The sequence below is a fragment of the Microtus ochrogaster genome, chromosome 7, assembly GCF_000317375.1.
Source record: "Microtus ochrogaster isolate Prairie Vole_2 chromosome 7, MicOch1.0, whole genome shotgun sequence".
NCBI classification, from domain to species: domain Eukaryota; kingdom Metazoa; phylum Chordata; class Mammalia; order Rodentia; family Cricetidae; genus Microtus; species Microtus ochrogaster.
Window position 1 is genome coordinate 80037919 of NC_022014.1, and position 18430 is coordinate 80056348.

The following is an 18430-nucleotide window of genomic DNA, read 5'->3' on the forward strand; positions in this document are numbered from 1 at the left end:
GCAGAGATGAGAGAGAGCGCATAGACAGGCTGCTTACATCAAGGCTCCTGGGGAGCAGAAAGCAAGACAGGAAGGGGTTGGGAAGACAGCTTGGTGGGTGAAGACGACTCTGTGAGGACCAGAATTGGAGCCTGAGAGCCTCGTATTGGGAGTGATGTGTGCACACAGGTCCAGGGAGGGGACCAGAGAACTGAGCATCAGCTGTGGTGACTCCAGCTTTGCTTCGAGAGAGGATGGGAGAGGGTGTGTGGAAGGAGGTGGAGGGCTGGGAGACGCAAGGAGGACAGAGGAGACTACCCTGGCAGCCCATAGCTGCACTCGTAGTATGTTATTCTGTGAAACAAAATAATTAAGCCAAATACTATGGTCGATATGAGGTGGGAGCCAGGCTGGGTAGTGGAGGTGCAGTATTCATGATGGGTGGGGCCTGCCGGGTGCCTGGCTGGTACTGCCCACTCTCTCTGCCTGGGGACTGTGGTGGGGCATTCCCCTGTGTCACCTAGCCAAAAAAAAATTTTGGGGGGGTGGGGAGATTTTTCGAGACAGGGTTTCTCCGTAGCTTTTGGTTCCTGTCCTGGAACTAGCTCTTGTAGACCAGGCTGGCCTCGAACTCACAGAGATCCGCCTGCCTCTGCCTCCCGAGTGCTGGGATTAAAGGCGTGCGCCACCACCGCCCGGCTAGCCAAAAATTTTGCATCAACAAGTGAACGCTGGATCTCACCCACTAGACCCACTCAGTCTCTCCCTAGAAGCTGGGATTGGGCTGTGGTCCCAACTCTTCGTCTTCTCCTCACCCAGGACAGAAGCATCCTTGTACAGTTATCTCCCTTCCCCTCCTTGATGTTCAGAGCCTTGAGGCTCTCATTTAGAGGTCCATGCTTTGTGGGTCCCACAACACACAGGGTGGGCAGGGGAGTTCTGTCTGGTGGTGGCTGGGAAGGAGGAGGAAGGGAATGGACTAAGAACCCTTAGGGAGACAGAAGAATGCCACCCACAGAGAAGGCCCAAGTCACTTGTTTGGCCTCCCAGGAAAGCCAGGGCCAGCCTGGTGGGGCTGGTGGAAGTACTGGATACCCCTAGCATCCCCCTCAACTTATCAACTTAGAAGATGATAGCAACATTGTTTCCCGGGAGCCAGGGCTGTGTTCTCCCCTACTCTTCAGGGGAAGATTCCAAGCCCCTTGGTTGGTCTCACAGGGAATGCTCTCAGGCCACTGCTTTCCGCCCAGATCTCATGTAGAAAGTCTTGTTCTGGGGTTGGAACAAGAGCCCCGCCATCTTTGTGTGTCCCAAGACCTACAAACAGACTGATCCTCACAGAGGCTTTGTGGGGCAGCTCAGGCTCCTCAGAACCCCTGGAATGTGATGCTCACCCGAGAGAGGGCTCCAGGGGCCAACCTGGGCGTCAAGAGCTGAAATGGGTCATCCTTGGGGAAATGACCACTGAGGGCCCTGAGACAGACCATCCTGGTTCTTGGCAACAGGGTGTGGGTGAGAGTCTGATTGTGCCTGACATCAGCACCGCTAGGTTATATAAACCTGCCACTCCTCACTCCTTCTTTCCAGAGCAGTAGCAGCTGGCTAGCTGGAGGGGTGAGCATTGGTTTCCTGCACTCTCCTGGGAGAGCCATAGCCCTATTATTAGCCGTAAGCTTGCTTACCAGCAAAGAACACCGGGGGAGGAAGGTGTTAGCCTTATAAAACCCACTCGCCGTGTCTGCCCAGCACAGAGGGATGTTGTTCCTCAGTTTCCCTTTTGTATCCCTTGGCCCATGGCCAGCAGCAAAGGGGCAGCTGGATATCTCTGAACCCGACTCTGCTTCATTTCCTCTAAGCCACTCCTTCTGTGGGAACCGGATCATTCTTGACTGTAGTCCGGGACTCTCTGAGAGCACCTGTGCGTGCTGGACAGTATCCAAGGACACCTGTCTTTCCAGGAGGCGGGAACTGAGGGTGAGCTCATTGGGGTAGCATCAGAAGCCCTGTATTGGACAAAGGATGGTCAGCCCTGCTGGCAGGAGATTATAATTCTCCATTAGCAATCTCCCTGCTTCCTAAGAAGCTCTATAGGTGCCCAGTTAGGTCTCTGTGTTCCTTCTGTATGCCCCCTGATGCTCTGGGATGGAGACAGTGACCTGCAGTAGTGATGGATCATATAAGAGGGAAGGGCAACGCCAACGATGCTAAAGTGATGGGCACAGCCCTCAGGAGAGACAGAATGTTCAAGGCTGCCTGGTCAGATGTTCCCAGCAGTGTAGCACATCTGGGGAAGCCAGAGGATCACTGGAGTCAAAGGTATTTGAGCACTTTGTAGGAAATTGTTTTAATTAGGTCCCTCCTACACACGCGCGCACACACTCAGAAAGAGGGAGAGAGAGAGAGAGAGAGAGAGAGAGAGAGAGAGAGAGAGAGAGAGAATGAGAATAGCTTCTCCCCAAATGTGAGCAGTACCTGGAGAGATTATTGGAGAGAAATAAAAATGGGGGCTTAGCTTAGGAGAGGCAGCAGAGAGTCATCTGAGCACACAGTACAGCAGCGGAGGCAGACAGCAAGGGAAAGCAGGGTCTTGTGTGTACATGGTCGCCCAGCAGCCTTGTGTGAGGAGCTCGTGTCCACAGAGGTTTTTCATTGTGCCAGAATCCAGCATATTGCTTCCTACTCTGTCCCATCCTACTCTGATCTTTGGCAGAAAATGAGGGAGCTGATTTTTTGCCCTGGACTATCTGCAACCAGCTGGGACTCCCAGGCAGGATGACACCCCAGTGCTTCTGGAAGGCAGAATGCTGGGAACCAAGCATATGGAGGAGGTGGTTGTTTTAATTATTGTAAAATGTGCATCACATAAAATGTGCTGTCTTAACCATTTTACAGGGCACAGTCTAATGCTTCAGATCTTGCAAAATTAAGACTGTCCCTAGTATACTGTAGGTCTTTTCCTCCTTTTCCCAGAAGCCAGCATTGTATGTGCATGTGCACGTGTGTGTGTGTGATTACCTGCATGCATGTGTGTATGCATGCTAGTCCACGTGTGTATGTTCAGTGTTTGCCTCTATCATTGTGACATGTTATTCTATAAAGATATTTATTTTTATTATGTTTAGTTATATGTATGTGTCTCTGTGTAGATGTGAACTTGGATGCTTACAGAGGCCAGAGGCATGGGATGCCCTGGAGCTGGAGTTACAGGCTGTTGGGAGCCATCCACTGTGGGTGCTGGGAGCCAGACTCAGGTTCTCTACAAATGTAGGACATGCCCTTAACTGCTGAGCCATCTCTCTAGCCCCCACCACCACCTTACTTTTTGAGACAAGGTCTCTTGATTTACCTAGCGCTCCTGAAATCCCTCTGCCTCCACCCTCAAGAGCTGGGGTTTCAGGCTTAGGTTGCCATGTTCAACTTTCCAAAAAAGATTTTTTTTTATTTTACATTTATGAGTGCTTTGCACATATGTCTGAGTACCACATGCGTGCCTGGTACCCATAGAAACCAGAACAAAGCATCCTATCTCCTAGAGCTGGAGTTACAGACAGTTGTGAGCCACCTGGTGGGTGCTGGGGACTGACCATGAGTTCTCTGAAAGAGCAACAATGCTCTTAACCACTGAGTCATTTCCCCAGGCCCCATGTGAAGCTTTTTTCTAGGTTCTGGGGTTACATGTTTAGGTCCTCATGTTTGCTCACCAAGCACATTAGCCACTGAGCTACCTCTCAAGCCTGTACCTTGTTTTTTGAGAAAGCATCTCTCACTGGGCCCTGGAGCTAGCTGGCTAGGCTGGGCTGTCTGGCTAGAGAGCTTAAGAGATCAACCTCTCTCATCTCACCAACACTGAGATTATGTATGTGCACCGCCATATCCAGGTTTTTACATGGCGGCTGGGGAACAGACTCAGTTCCTCATGCTAGCTAGGCTTCCGGTAGCCATCTCTGTAGCCCGGGAAGCTGCTCTTCTGGGTGGATTGATTTGTATTGAGCAAAGAGGTGGAGTGATCCAGGTGACCTATGAGAGTGTTCCATGTCCTTGGGCAACCACCCTATCCACTCCCTACCCCTGTGTTAAATTGTGTGTGTGTGTGTGTGTGTGTGTGTGTGTCAGAGGACAACTTGCTCAAGTTAGCATTCTATCACAATCAAATTCAAGCCATCAGCCTTGGCACCAGGTGCTTTTACCTGCGGAGCCCTCTCACCGGCCCTTCTGCATGTGCAGATTCCACCCAGGTGGTCGATCCAAGGGACATCTCTCCGGCCACCAGGTTCGGCAGTTCTAAAAGCTTCCAGTGGAGCGACCCTTCCTCGGCAAGCTCCGACATCTTATTTTGTGACTCTGGGTCGGTGGAACAAGAGCTGGTGGTCCTAGTGACGCTGAGGCATGAGGCGAGTCCCCTGACTGTGTGCAGCCTCCTGAGCCACCACTGTGCAGTCTGGCTGGAGACTGTCAGGCTGGCGTTTTCTCAATTCAAGCAGCAGCTCTAGCCAACCACTTAGTGTAAAATCGCCCATAAAAGTGTACTTGAATTACAGGCCATAAACCTACAGCCCCGTGAGTAGCTGACCTTTCTGCTCCCTGGAACTCAGGTGCCTTTGGGAGCCATGAAGCTCACTGCCTGCCTCCCCTCAGGGAATCAGCAGAAGGTGGAAAGCAGTCCTTCTTCAGGCAAGGAGGCTGCAGCTTCTGGTTCCCTCCTCCCTGAAAAGGGCACACAGGGCCCAGCCTGCTCCTTCTCCCAGTCCCTCTGCAGCGCTGCTCCTGCTGTACACAGGGCCCTGGTGTCCAAGGACTAAGGGGCTTCCAGTTGCCTGCGGAAGCGTGGGCAAATCTTACTGAATGGTATTTAGAATTGCCATTGTCACGGTGCTTACTTTACATAGAGCATGCACAAGGACCTGCATTCGGATCCCAGCGCCCTTGTAAAAAGCAATACTCGGCATACTACCAGAGATGGGTTTCCGTGGTGGCTGTAAATCCAGTCAAAGTGACAAGCAAGGCTAACCAGGGAAGTCAGGTGTGGCGTCACGTGACTTTTAAACCCAGCACGGGGAAGGCGGAGGCAGGTGGATCTCCCTGGATTCAAGTCTAGTCTGGTTTACATAGAGAATTCCAGGCCGGCCAGGGCTACATAGTGAGACCCTGTCTCAGATGAAACAAAATCAAGGAAATCCAGGAATAGGGTGGCATGTGTTGCCTGGAAGCAACCAGAAAGATGCGAGGAGACCTGTCATTTCCTAGGTGTAGGTACCAGTGCCCAGACCCGCCATGATCCATATTTTACCCAGATTCCCACTGGGAGGAGAAGAGCCACCTCCTTCCTTGCATCTGCAAGGAGAGGACCAGAGCGAGGGTCCCTGGGTCCTTTAGTTTGTAGCTCTCAGTCAGGTGAGGTCAAGAGAAAGGCCGGTGCTGCCTCCCACTCACCAGGTACTCTGGGGAGCTGCAGCTGTGAGGCTCCTTTGTGGGTGCTGGCTTTGCTACAGGAGTTTGGGAGCGAAGAGAAGGGCACAGCAGAGACGCCCCACACAGTAGAGATGGTGGTTCAGCATTGATAACCACCAAATATTTCATGGAGTCTCCGACTGGGAACTGCTTTAGGGTGCTATAGCTCATGAGTTCTCTGCCCATTCCACATCACTGATTGGCTCAGGAGATCCTTGCCTTAGAAGCCTGTGTTCTGTGATACCTGGGGATCGTGGGAAAGTAGCCCCCACAGGAGAAGACAGGGCAGAGGCTGTGTAGCCAGGTTAAAGGTTTTATATATAAGGAATGAGGTTGCTAGGGTCTTGCTTTCCTGCCTCCATGGCACAGTCTCTGGCATTAGGTAACACGCGATTAGGGAACAGCTCAGCAAGGCAAGTTGTTCTCCCTACCCCTTCTGCTGTCATGCCCTGTAGGGACAGACCCAGCCCTGATGCCACCATATCTATCAGTACCCCCCGACCCTGGAATCTTGTCTTTGCAGTCCTGCAGGCAGGTGCCATCTACATCACCGGAAAGGGGCCCCTGTGCGTGGTTTGTTCAGAGGGTGGTGTGCACCAGCCCCTCCCCCAGCCTGGGCTGGGAATGTGCTGAGCGTGCACAGACAGCGCTGTGCATTCTGGGCTGGTACTTTTCCACCTGAGTTACTCCAGAGAGCCCGAGACACAACCAGGCAATGGATCAGTCATGGTCCCTTGTCTTTAATGAGTCTGTCCTTGTCAGACCCCATCACCTCCCTGGCCCAAGGTTGCTTATGGCTTGGGCTCCCAGGAGGCCTTGGGGCTTCTTCCAGCACCCTAGCATTCTGTTCCTGCAGGCAGTCAATGGCCTGGCAGAGGCAAAGGGTGGGGCACCCACCTTGTTAAACGGCCGCTTTGCACCCCTAGGAGCTGAGAGGGGAAGATGCTCTTAGCATCCTTGGCCTATTTAGACATGGTCTTCCTTGCTCTCAATACCCAATCAGCTCCCAGCAGCTGGACCTGATTGATGCCTGCTCTGTCTGCTCACATCCCATCCCTCCCGAGGCCACTCACTCTTCCTGGGACTCTCATTATCTAAGGACCAAAAGTCTCATGGGACACAGGGCTTGGCACCTTGTAATATCCTACAAGATGCGTGTTAAATGGGAGGGCCTGAGGGGGGGTGATACATGTGTCAAACAGAAACAGCACTAAGTGTGGTGCTATTTCAGCCCAGGGCTCTACTCTGGCCCAGTATAAGGCGAAGGTGGAGGGGGCCATGGGCAGCAGTCTCTCACTGGGGCTCAGTGCATGCTCACTGAGTGCTAGAGCAGGCCCACAGGGGAGAAGCCAGGGGGCTTCCCAGTCAGTTCCATAGGGGTCTGAGTGGGAGGTGATAGTTCTACAGAGAGAGAGCTGAGTGTTTAACCATGCTGAACTCGGCAGTTGTGGTGGCTGTGCCAAGGCTTAGAGCCTTTTCCAGGGGGACCACTGGGCAGATGGTTGCTCTGGAAGAAGCCACAAGGTCATAGCCACGTCCTTCAGGCTTCAGTGAGATGAAATGACTGACACCCAGCTCCTGCCAGACAACAGAGGGTCACCATTCCTTTCTGAGCCAGCCATAGCTTCTGGGTCATTGGAAGCAGCCCTGTCCCAGGCAAACACTGTTGTGTTTGTAAAGTGCCGTGCACAAGCAGGCCCCTGGTCCCGGGGGACTCGGTGCTATGGCTGGCTGGAGCAGGGAGAGTCCCCGAGGCCTACGGGAGCTGTGTCAGCCATGACAGTTGGAATCATTGGCACTGAGTGAGCACGGAAGGGACCCTGAGGACTCTGGCTCACGTTCATGGCACTCTGGAACAATAGAGCTGTTCTCTGAGCAAAGTCAGCCCCCTGGATTTACAGAAGCCCCCTTCCTCCTGGCAGGTGAATGAGGCCAGGCCCACTGCTTGGCAAAGTAGCCTGGGAGGATTTCCGTGTGTGTGTGTGTGTGTGTGTGTGTGTTTGTGTGTGTGTCCCGCTCCTATCCTAGGTAGAGGCCTATGTGCACTGAAAACTTCATACCGCTGTATGGGGCCACCCGTCTGATGCATCTCTGAGTGTGTGCTCTTGCCTTCCCTGCCCTTGGGCCATCTCCCTTCGCTTCCCATCCTGTAGGCTGTAGGAACGGGATGGGCACAGGGCTGGCGAGAAGGTGGGTTCCTCTGCGTTCAGGCTCTAATGGGCTCTTCTCTCAGTAACTTAGGGGTGCCGCCAGGCCGGGGGAACTGCCCGCTCACCGTGCCTCTGCCCTTTGACCTCATCTACACGGACTATCATGGCCTTCAGCAGATGAAACAGCACATGGGCTTGTCCTTCAAGAAGTACCGGTGAGAGGCCAGGGACCCTTGGGACCACAGCCCATGCCTTCCCTCCTGCAAGGGTGGAGCACTACATGACCCCCTCCCTTCCTGTCTCAGCCTTTGCCTTCCCACTCCAACCATCCCTCTGCGGGCTGGGGCTGGAGCCTGGTAGGATGGGAGGTGACCTGGATGGAGGGCCCGAGGCATCTCAGGGGGTGAGGGTGAGGAGGGTGGGAAAGAGAGCCCCTGACGTGGAAGAGGCGGCCAATGCCCTTCGGTGGCCCCAGGAGCTAAGGCAAGTGTGCTGCAGCCAGCAGAAGTGGGTTCATTTAGCACCGAGAGCCCCACTGTTCACTCCCGTGCTCTAATGCCATCAATACCCAGTGTGATTTTTATTAGAGGAAGGTGACGGCCAGCGATATTGCTTTTATTATTAATGTGGGCTGTCTGTGCATTGCCATCCTGCCCGCCCCACCAGCTCTCCCCGGGAATCAGGAATCCTGCCGACCTCAGCAGTCTGCAAGATTCTGGGTCACCCGGAAGAACGCTGATCGCTGGCAGCTTTGTGTGGGGGTGTCTGAATGTCAGCGCCTTTGTTGAGTAGCCACTCGGGGTAGGATGGGCGGGTGGGGTTTCTGGACCTTCAGAGGTGACCTGGCCTCAGGTTAGCTGATCCTATAGGAGTTCTGGGCTTTAAACTAGAAGAAGCTTTGGGTCTGGGGGATAACAGTTGAGGAGGGAGGCCAGGGTCAGAACCCCTTTGAAACCTAGGAGGGGCCACCCTTGCTGAGGAAGCTTGGGGCAGTCTCCCAAGCCCAGGTCCCCAGGACCCAACTCATGGGCACTGTTCTTCCCAATAAGGCATAACTTATAAATGACCGTAAGCAATGAGGGGATGCCCCACCCCCTTCAGATACCACCTCATTTCCTAGCCTTCCTCCAGTGGAGGTGATGGTTTGGCTTCTGGGTACCAACCAGGGACCAGACATTAAGAGTGACCAAGCGACCCTGAGGCAGCTGGACTGCTATTCCTGTCAGGGAAACTGGCACAGAGAGGGTGAAGCTCTTGCTGTGGTCACATGGTGAGGCAGCCCCTCCGTGAAGCTCCCGCCAAGTACTGTACTCCCGTGACCTGGACACAACATTGCCACAGAGACGCCCCTAGTTCAGGGACATGCAGAAAGGTATGATCTCAATCCTTGTTCTCTCTGGGGGAGGACAGGTGCAGAATTCGAGTCATCGACACTTTTGGGACAGAGCCAGCATACAACCACGAGGAGTATGCCACACTACACGGCTACCGGACCAACTGGGGTTACTGGAACCTTAACCCCAAGCAGTTCATGACCATGTTCCGTGAGTGATACCGGGAGGTTGGGTCTCCCCATATGTGCAGGGGCTGGTCTTCCCCCACCCCATGTGTGAGGGGTGGGTGCCCCTTCTTCCTGGGCCAGTGGAATGGACTCAGCAAGGAATCAGAGACTGCATGAGGTATGCCCAAGGCTGGTGGCTGACCCAAGGTTGGGAGTTCTGAGAAGCACATAGCTCAGAGCAGGGGACCCAGTGGCCTTCCAGAAGCTTCTTAAACCAACCAGAGAAGCTGGGAGGGATGGTAATAAAGCAGGTGAATGAGCTGGAAGGCTGTGAAGAACGTGGAAACTCCTTCAGGCTCCGGACGGTGAGCCTGGAGGGAGGGAGTGAAGGCGGCTAAGGAAGGTCAGACTTAGGAGCCCGGCAACAGCCATTTGCTTTCTTTGTTTAGTTGGCTGATTTTTGGTTTTTCGAGACAGGGTTACTCTGTGTAGTCCTGGCTGTCCTGGTGTTCGCTCTATAGACCAGGCTGGCCTCAAACTCAGAGATCTGCTCTGCCTGCCTCTGCCTCCCGAGTGCTAGGTGTGTGCCCGTCACTGCCCGGCTGAGTGCTGGCCATTTTTATCTTGTCGTCCCCCGCCCCCCGTCGCCCCCCGCCTCTGCTTCGGGTGCTGAGGATCACACATAGGGCCTTGTGCATGTTAGACCAGCTGCACCACCAGTCTCCCCCACTTTTAAAACTTTGAGATACGATCTCAGTATGGTCTCAATATGTACTCCTGTCTGCCTTTGAACTTGTGCCTCAGCCTCCCAAGTGCTAGGATTTTATTCCTGTGTGGTTTTTGATTAAGAGTCTATCTGGTGTCACTTAAAATATCTTTTATTTATTAATTTATGCACATGGGGGCATTGGCAGTGGAGCCATGGCAAGAGTGTGGAGGTCAGGACAACCTGCAGGAATCTGTCGATCTGGTATCGAACTCAGGTTGTCAGGCTTGGCAACAGGCTCCTCCTCCATCCCGAGCCATCTTTCTGGCCCTTGGCTGTCGCTCTTAATTTTAGCCCTCCGCTGCCACGAGCAGAGTGGCATCGTAAGCATCTAATTTGTGACACTTCAGAGGCTCTGGACCAGAAAGCCAGATAAGCCGCCTCGTTAGGAAGGTGTCTAAATCAAGAGCAGAGTGGGTTCCATGCAGTTCCCGGGGACGTGAAGAGGATGTGATCTTTATTCAAAGCGGCAAACTTGTGGCATTTCTGTCAGCAGCTTAGGTTCAGGCTGCACTGGGCAGACGTGAGAGACCATGGGCAGTGAGTAATGACTGCATTAGTTCTCAGAAAGGGAGCACAATTCCTGCAGCCCCTGCAGTCTCTAGATGAGGATACTGAGGCCCAGAGAGGTATTGCGACCTATCTGGGGACACAGCGCTCTGTGGAGACCCCTCTTTGCTGGGAGCGCATTTCGAAGTTCTGTGGGTCCCAGAGGAGAGTGTGATTCTGGTATAACGCGGAATGAAGTCCGGAGGGAAAAGATATGAAGTGGAGGGCAGAGGCCCCTGAGTAGGGAAAGATGTGGGATTTGAGTGTCAGGTGGTGATCCACTCAGAAGTTATAAAGGTGATGCAGGAGCCTGGGGGACCAGGCAAGTGCCACTGTGTTCTGCAGGCACAGTGTGCTGACTGACCGCAGACAGACAAAGGGGCAGAGGTCAGTCTGGGGGCAGAAGACAGCTAAGAGGCTTCTGCAAGAACCGAAGAAGGAGCCAGCAAGATGGCTCACCAAGTAAAGGTGCTGGCCACCAGTGAGATGAGCTGAGTTCAATCCCTGGGACCCACACTGTGGAAGGAGAGAACAGACTCCCACAAACTGTCCTCTGACCTCCACACAGGCACCATAATACACCAGGGCACACACATATTCATACATGCAGTTAATCAATTAATAATGCTGTAAAATATTTTCAAAGACCCTGCATGAGAAAATGAAGACTTGTCCCAGGGTAAAGCTCTTTGGATTTGGAGTTCCAGACTTGCAAACTCCTATTGATTTTCCTGAACCCCAAGTCAAATGTTTCTAATTTTTCCCATTGTTTATGATCCCCTCTGCTTCTGTTCTAAACATTGTATGCTTGCTCACTTTATAATTATTCTGTGCTTAGAATTTTGAGACAGGGTCTTGAATAGCCCAGGCTGACTCTTTCCCTCTCTCAGCCTAACCTTTACCTGTTTAATTGTCCCTGCTATTTTTATGGTCACCACGCTTCCTTGTCCATTCACACTGACGGATTCAGCTAATTATATTCTAAATCTGTTGGAGTTGGCCGAGTGCAGGGCAGTCCTGATGTGTCCTCAACTGCTCAGCTGAGGGAGGCCACCAGTCCAGCTGGAGGCAGAGGGAAGGGAAGCATCCAGGCATCCATCCATCCATCCATCCATCCATCCATCCATCCATCCATCCATGAGGGTCTGGCTGCCTGTCTGGGGAGGGGGTACTTCTAACATTGAGAAGAACCTAGGTGACAGCAGACTTGTTACCCACACAGAGAGCTCTGGGCCTCCGGGCAGGGCTCCTCCTCACGTCCTAAAGCCAAGAAGAGGCCTGGGTCTAGTCTGTAACCAGTCAAGGGGCGTGAGCATTCCCAGGCCTTGGGGTGGGAAGCACCAGGGGCTGGGCATGTGGCTCAGTTGGCAGAGGGCTCGCCTAGCATGCGCAGGACCCTGGGTTCTCTCTCCAGTGCCATATAAGCAGGACATACAGCATACACCTATAACCCCAGAAGTTAGGAGGCGGAAGCAGGAGACTCAAAGGGTCAGGGTCATCCCAGTTACACAGGGGAGGTAAAAGACAACCTAAGATCACCTGTGGGACTCCCCATGGCCACACTGTCTGATTAGCACATCTCTCCCTGCCGAGGAAGGCTAGGGTATGGATCTCAAGCATCTGGAGTAGGAATGGGGTGACAGGAGTTTGGGGTGTCCCGGGAGGCTGAGCATGCCTTGCTGACAGCCAGCACTCACCAGAGTTCCACCCATGTGGGAAGGCAGTGGGCTCTAGAGACACTGGATTCCAGGTCCTAGCACCTCCCAGGATGGCTACCAGAGCTGGCCAGACCCGTGGGAGGGAACAAGAGAGAAGACCTGGTGACTGGTTCTTAAGACGGGCAGGTTGACCCACATCTGATCTTAGAACCTCGGCTGTGCTCAGTACCACGGACTATTGCAGGAGAATTTCTTCATTAAGCATTACTTAAATTAGGAGAGAACCCTTTTGATTATATAATCTGTTGGTCAAATTATATGTATTGGGTAATCTTTGAACAATAATGCAATAATGATGCTTTTTCTGAAAAATCTAAGCAAATAATGAATACATTATTTAAAAGAGATAAAACTCACTTGGCCCCTGAGGGACAGTGAGGAAGCCAGACCCTGCCTGGGGCTCTGGTTCTGGAAAAGAATTAGGATATCTTTGTCTTAATTCTTTGTTGTGTTCTCAACAGGAAACCAGCCAGGGACCCCCAGGGGAGGCTGGTGGACCCTAGAGAGGCTCTTGGGGGCAGGAGGTGAAGGGGGTGTGTGGAGCAGTAGGGGGGGGGGGATCCTGTCAGAAAAGGGAGGGGCTTAGGCCAGGCAGAACAAAGGCTGGAGGTGTGACCGTGGCGGTGCTTTGGCTGGGAACACTGAGGTGAGCTGACACTGCTGTAGCCTGACCTTATTCTGGCAAGAATAACTGAGTGGTGTGTATTAGAACTTCCGGTCAGGGAGTGTCGGGTCAAAGACTAGGCCCCCAGGGCAGAGTTGGTAGAGCCTGGAGATTGCGAGAGGGAGCATGGCCTGAGGGATCTTGGGCAAGTCTAGGAACCTGATGGGACCTGAGTCAGAAAGGATTGTTCTAGAGAAAAGAACTTTGGAGACAGGTGGACAGCTGCCAATGTGCCAGGGGATAAGGGGAGGGGATAAGCAGAGGAGAAAGCCCTGCGGTGATGTGTGTGTGGTGGGAGAAAGAAGCCAAGATGGAGATAGTGCCCTAGACAAGGGACTGAGCAGAGCCGGTAGTCCTGGCTACGCTACCCAGAGTCAAGTCAGTCATCCTAAAACAAGTTGGGAGCCAGGTGGTCCTGTAGGTTCTCCGCTCTGAGCTTTGTGACGATCTCTAGTCCAGGCCAGTTCACCCACGGTGCTGTCCCCACGTGCTCAGTAGGAACTCCTGGGAGAGGCCATCCAGGGAGGCCGGGGCTGCTGCTTGGAAGTCTGTTTGATAACCCTGACTTTCCCTCTACGGCCGGCCTGTAGCTCACACCCCAGATAACTCCTTCATGGGTTTCGTGTCCGAGGAGCTCAATGAGACGGAGAAGCAGCTCATCAAAGACAGCAAAGCCAGCAACATGGCGGTGGTGTACGGCAAGGAGGCGAGTATCTGGAAGGTGAGCCCCGGCAGGTCCACTGCCCGGCCGACCGTACCGTGTCTGCTGCAGAACAGAGCTTGCCCGAGTGCAGGTCACACCCGTGCCCGTGCCGGACATACCCACTGAACGTGCTGTGCCTTTACAAGTGCAGACCACACCCATTCTGGCACAAGCCACATGTCCACTGCGCTAAGTGCCTGCCACACAGGTCATGTCCATGAAGTGCTGGCCACCTGGTTCTAGCACAGATCACATCCACATTGTGAAGGCTCTGGCCACACAATTCCAGGATTTGCCCAGCCCTGTCTCTGCAAAGCCCATGTGATTGCAGTCCTCATCTGAAGCCTCAGGCATGGCTGCAGAGAATCCAGAATGCTGCAGCTCCGTCTACTGCTCTCTATATGTCTTCCTAATGGTTCAGGATAGTCCCCAATGAGATGGCGACAGTCCCTCTCACCCCCTGGACTGCTCCCAGAGACCTGCATGGCTGCTTTGCAGAGGAAACCCTCTACCCCCACCTTAGGAACTGATGAATGCCACAAATCCCACAGGAAGACTTAGGCGAGAGTGGAACTTGGTGGGGTGAGCGGTGGGGGTGGGACTTAGAAATTAGAATCCTACCTTCCAGCTTAGGTCCCCCATCCCGGGATACCTGTGAGGGCTGATGGCTGCTTCTGGTCACTAACCTGTTCTCTCTGTCTCCTGTGCTCCGTGGTGATGAGGCAGCTCCAGGTATGGAACGGAAGCCCCCGTGTGCATGCCTTTGCCTGACTCCAGTAGTGACTGCACTGTGGGGTCCCTGAGGGTGCCCTGGACTCTGACACTAGCTCCACAGATGTCCTAGGGTGGGGACAAGTGAGTGGGGACGGCAGGGTCTAAGGAGCAGTCTTCCCTGGGTCCCGGTGAGGACAGGCAAGTTCCTGGGCACAGCTGCAGACAAGGCTGAGGGTGGGAGGGACAGAAGACAGGCAGGAGGCAGACTGTGAAGTCAGGGTTGGGCCGGGAAATGTGGCTCCATTGGTAGAGTGCTCGCCTAGAGCATACAAACCCCAAGGTTCGGGCCCTAGGACCCATAAGCAGCACGATTGGAACAAACCTGTAATCTCAAGATTTGGGAGGTAGAGAAGGGAAAGAGGACAGGGTCAAGGTCATCCCAGGGTGTGTAACTAGTGTCCTGCACCAAGCCGTGACACAGTTGTCTCGTTTGAGAATCCTCGAGCCCCATTGGATAGATAGCTTTAGGTCAGCTGTCACAGGTTGATAGTGGTCCAACAAGATGGGTGTCTCTCACAATTTCAGGAGGTGGCCAGGCAGAGCCACATGGCTCCTTGGTAACACATGGTGTTTAGTCTTCACCCTGAGTCTGTCACAGGCTCGGGATCAAACATCTTGTCCTCAAAGACAAACCCCAGTCAATGAGAGGAGGGATGAGTGGGGCTGTCTCCTGTATCACCCAGAGACTGGGTCTCCATCACATGGCTCCACCCAGTTTGAAGGAACACCACAGAGTGGTTTCATTCCAAGCCACCGTGTGTCCACCTCATGTCTGGGTTCTTGCTGAGGAAGGTGCTGGGTGGTGTCTCATCGAGCACACCAACATGATAATGGAGGCTGACATTTGTGTCAACGCCAAGCAATGCAGGGGGCTGGCAAGTGCCTTCTTCCTTGCTCTTCTCCCTGGTGGTGATTATGGCACTGTGCCCATTTTACAGATGGGGAAAGTGGGGCTCAGCAGGCTATAGCGTGAGTCAGTGGTCGAGAGGGTGTTATAACCACATCTAGCTGAGCCCAGAGCTGCCCTGCTGAACTCCGGCTCTGCACAGCCTTCCCAGAACAATGGCGGCTTGTGGCGTGGCTGGGGACACCGGAGGTTCAAGATCCTGCTGAGATGTCTAGGGACAGAGAGAAGGCCTTGGAGCAGAACTTGCTGAGACCACCAGGGAAGGGGCACAAGTGGGGAGAACGCCTGGCCAACAGAGAGTGGGGGAAGTGTGGGCAGATGAAAGTCCAGCTTTGGAGACAGCCCAGATCAGATCAGCGCTATTCAATCAGAAACCTCAAAGAAACTGCATCTACCCAGTGTCTATAACTAGAAAGTGTCAGAGACGGCCGGATGAGAGCTGAAGGCCCTGTCCTGGACAGGTGCCATGGAGAGCCTGTGGGAAGAGGGAGGATGGAGGCCCTGTATCTCCTGTGTCTTGTGCAGAGGTATCTGGGGTTTCGTGTGTGGACGCGTGAGTGCATGTGCGTGCATGCGTGCGTGTGTGCGTGCGTGCGTGCGTGCGCGCGTGTGTGTGTGTGTGTGTGTGTGTGTGTGTGTGTGTGTGTTAAGCAGGTCTTCCTGTCTCGGTTTGCAGAAAACAGCTGGGGGCTATGGCTTTGCGACTGTTGATTGTAGAGTTTAGGAGGGGCTGGGGGTCAGAGTTCACGGTGCAGCGGGCTAAGGACAGGTATCCAGCAGGCCCCAGGGGAAGTGTGCCTGTATAGCAGACAACCCAGACAGTCACTGAGAGAAGACAAATGGTGACCTGAACCTAGAGCCATAAAAATAAAAAATAAATAAAAACGCCTCCCTCCGGTTAGCCACTGGTCTTCTCTGTCCTTCACCCGTGGCCCAAGGAGAGCAGCCAGCATCCTACCTTACTGAGGACCACATAAGCAAATACTTTCCCTTTGTGCTGGGTACTAGGAGACCCTAATCCTGCTTTAATTTCGCCTGGCTCCTGTCTGCTGTTTTATGCCCGCCATACACCAGCTGTTAGGATTGTTTTACACAGAGGTGAGTTCACGGAAATGTACCACACATCTCTCCTTACCTCATCCCAGGCCCTTTGTCTCTGATTTTTTTCTGGAAAACCCGGCCCCCTTTTAATTTTTAATTTTTTTCTTTTTACATTGACTTCCTTATTTTGTGTGAGCCAGAGAGCTCTCCTGGAGGCCAGAGGACAATTTGTTGGAGCTGGTTCTCTCTGTCCACCATATGATCTCTCTGAACTTGAACTCAGATCGTCAGGCTTGGCGGCAAGTGCCTCTGCCTGCTGGGCCAAGTTGCCAGCCCCTCACCTGTGTTCCTGAAGGGTATTTTTGGCAGTGCACAGAATCCCATTTTTGCTATGTTGGCTTTTCTGAAGACAGGGTCTTGCCGTGTAACCCAAGAGCCCTTGAATTTACTGTGTATTCAGGCTATTCTGTGGCAATTCTCCTGCCTCAGCCTCCCAAGTATTAGGGTTACAGATATGCTCCACGCCTGGCTAAACCTTGACTTTAAGAGAAATCAAATGCTGTCTTTTATGGATGGTGCTATGGCCAACCAGCCTTTGTTTATCCCTGTTGTGGTCTTGTTGCTGCCGCCCGTTTCCTGGGAGGCTGGGGGTGAGAATATGCAGAGGCAAAGACACAGACTGGAGAGATTTCAACGTAAAGGCTCTTTACTGTAGAAGGGTGGGGGTGGGGGTCTTTATTGGGTTAGGGAAATTAAGCTGCCTCAGGAACATTTTTTGGTTGGTTCTTTTAAAACTGGTGGTCGCTGTTGGCGTGTTGTGATTGGTTAGGAGTGAGTGTCATTGCTGTGCTTTTGGTCTGCAGACAGGTTATTTTGGCCAATTTTGCTTATTCACTAAATTTGCATGCTCTTGCTTGTGCTTGCTGTATTGCCCTGCCTCACATCCCAAAGCCACAGCTCTTCTCGGCTTCCCTCAGTAAGTTTCATGGCTTTAGTTTTTTGCCTTTGAGTCCATGATCCATTTTTAGGTAACTGCCATGTGGTGGGATATACAGATTCAAATTCTTCCAATTCTGAGTTAACCACACTGGGTGCCAGGCTTGGACCCCTTCTCTCTTTCTTCGCGTGTGGATGGCAAATGCCTGGGATCCCTTGTTCACAGTGTGTTCCCCCTCCTCAGAAACACCCTCCCTACTCAGCAGTGAGGCGGTTGTGGGTGTGAGCTCTCTGTCTGGACTCAGATGTCCCATCCCTTTCACCTTTGTGTCTTCCTGATGCTGGGACCATGCTGTCCCCACTCCTCCTGCTGCACATAGACCTGGGGTCAGCTGCTCTGTGTAACGAGTCTTTCTTTGGGCTGCCAAGTCCCAAATAATGACACGGTGACTTCTTACTAAGTATAAAAGCGTGGCCTTAACTTAGGCTTGTTCTCAACTAGCTCTTATAATTTAAATTAACCCATTTATATTAATCCATATTCTGCCAAGTGGCTCATTATGTTTTCTGAGAACCGTGGGTCTCATTTCCTCTGTCTGGTGAATCCGCCTCTCCCCAGATTTTCTCTCTCTTCCTGCCTATCCTTTCCTGCCTAGCTATTGGTTGTTCAGCTCTTTATTGAACCAATCAGAAGGTGCCTTGACAGAGATGTCTTTACAGTGCACAAGGAGACCCCACAATAGCTCCTTCTGCTCATATTCTTTTCCAAAGTTATTCCACCCATTTTAAGTGCCCAGAATTTCCAAATGGGGTTTAGCTCACCCTGTTCATTTCTGTTGCAAAGCCTTCTGGGCTTTCCGTAAGGTTTTTTTTTTTTGGTTGCCTTGAATTTTTTATATGTTCTAGAAATGAATATGAAAAAAAGTCGTAAGAATAATTTGAAGTCAAAGCTGATGCCGTCTTCTTCCAGAGAGGAAGCTTTGATTCCTATCTTGTAGCTGGGGCCCTAACAGTCCCAGGTCATTTCAATAATTTATATCAATTGAAACAATTCAAGTCAGAATGCGGCACCTGTGGGGGGCGCTCTAGTTCACTTCTTTCAGCTAATACGTCTCCAATCTAGAACTTCCACCTCCTTCCTAGATGAAAGGAGGGATACACGTGTGAGCGAATGGAAGGACAGGTGGACAGGGAATGGATGGATGGATGGATGGATGGATGGATGGATGGATGGATGGATGGATGGATGGAGACATGGATGGATGAGTGGGTGGATGTAGGGGTGAAAAGGTGG

The 18430-nt window shown here is 52.6% G+C and overlaps 1 protein-coding gene across 4 annotated transcripts in view; it reads left to right on the forward strand.

Annotated features, from left to right (window-relative positions):
- Window positions 1–18430, forward strand: part of Mgat5b (alpha-1,6-mannosylglycoprotein 6-beta-N-acetylglucosaminyltransferase B) — a 64614-nt gene that overhangs the window by 34339 nt on the left and 11845 nt on the right. For 3 of the 4 annotated variants that reach the window (XM_026780497.1, XM_026780499.1, XM_005350789.2), the window contains 4 exons: window positions 7661–7792; window positions 8988–9121; window positions 13366–13496; window positions 14205–14210. In XM_026780497.1, coding sequence (XP_026636298.1) covers window positions 7661–7792; window positions 8988–9121; window positions 13366–13496; window positions 14205–14210 — 403 coding nt within the window. The remainder of the gene's footprint in view (window positions 1–7660; window positions 7793–8987; window positions 9122–13365; window positions 13497–14204; window positions 14211–18430) is intronic. The other variant, XM_026780500.1, reaches the window with a different exon arrangement.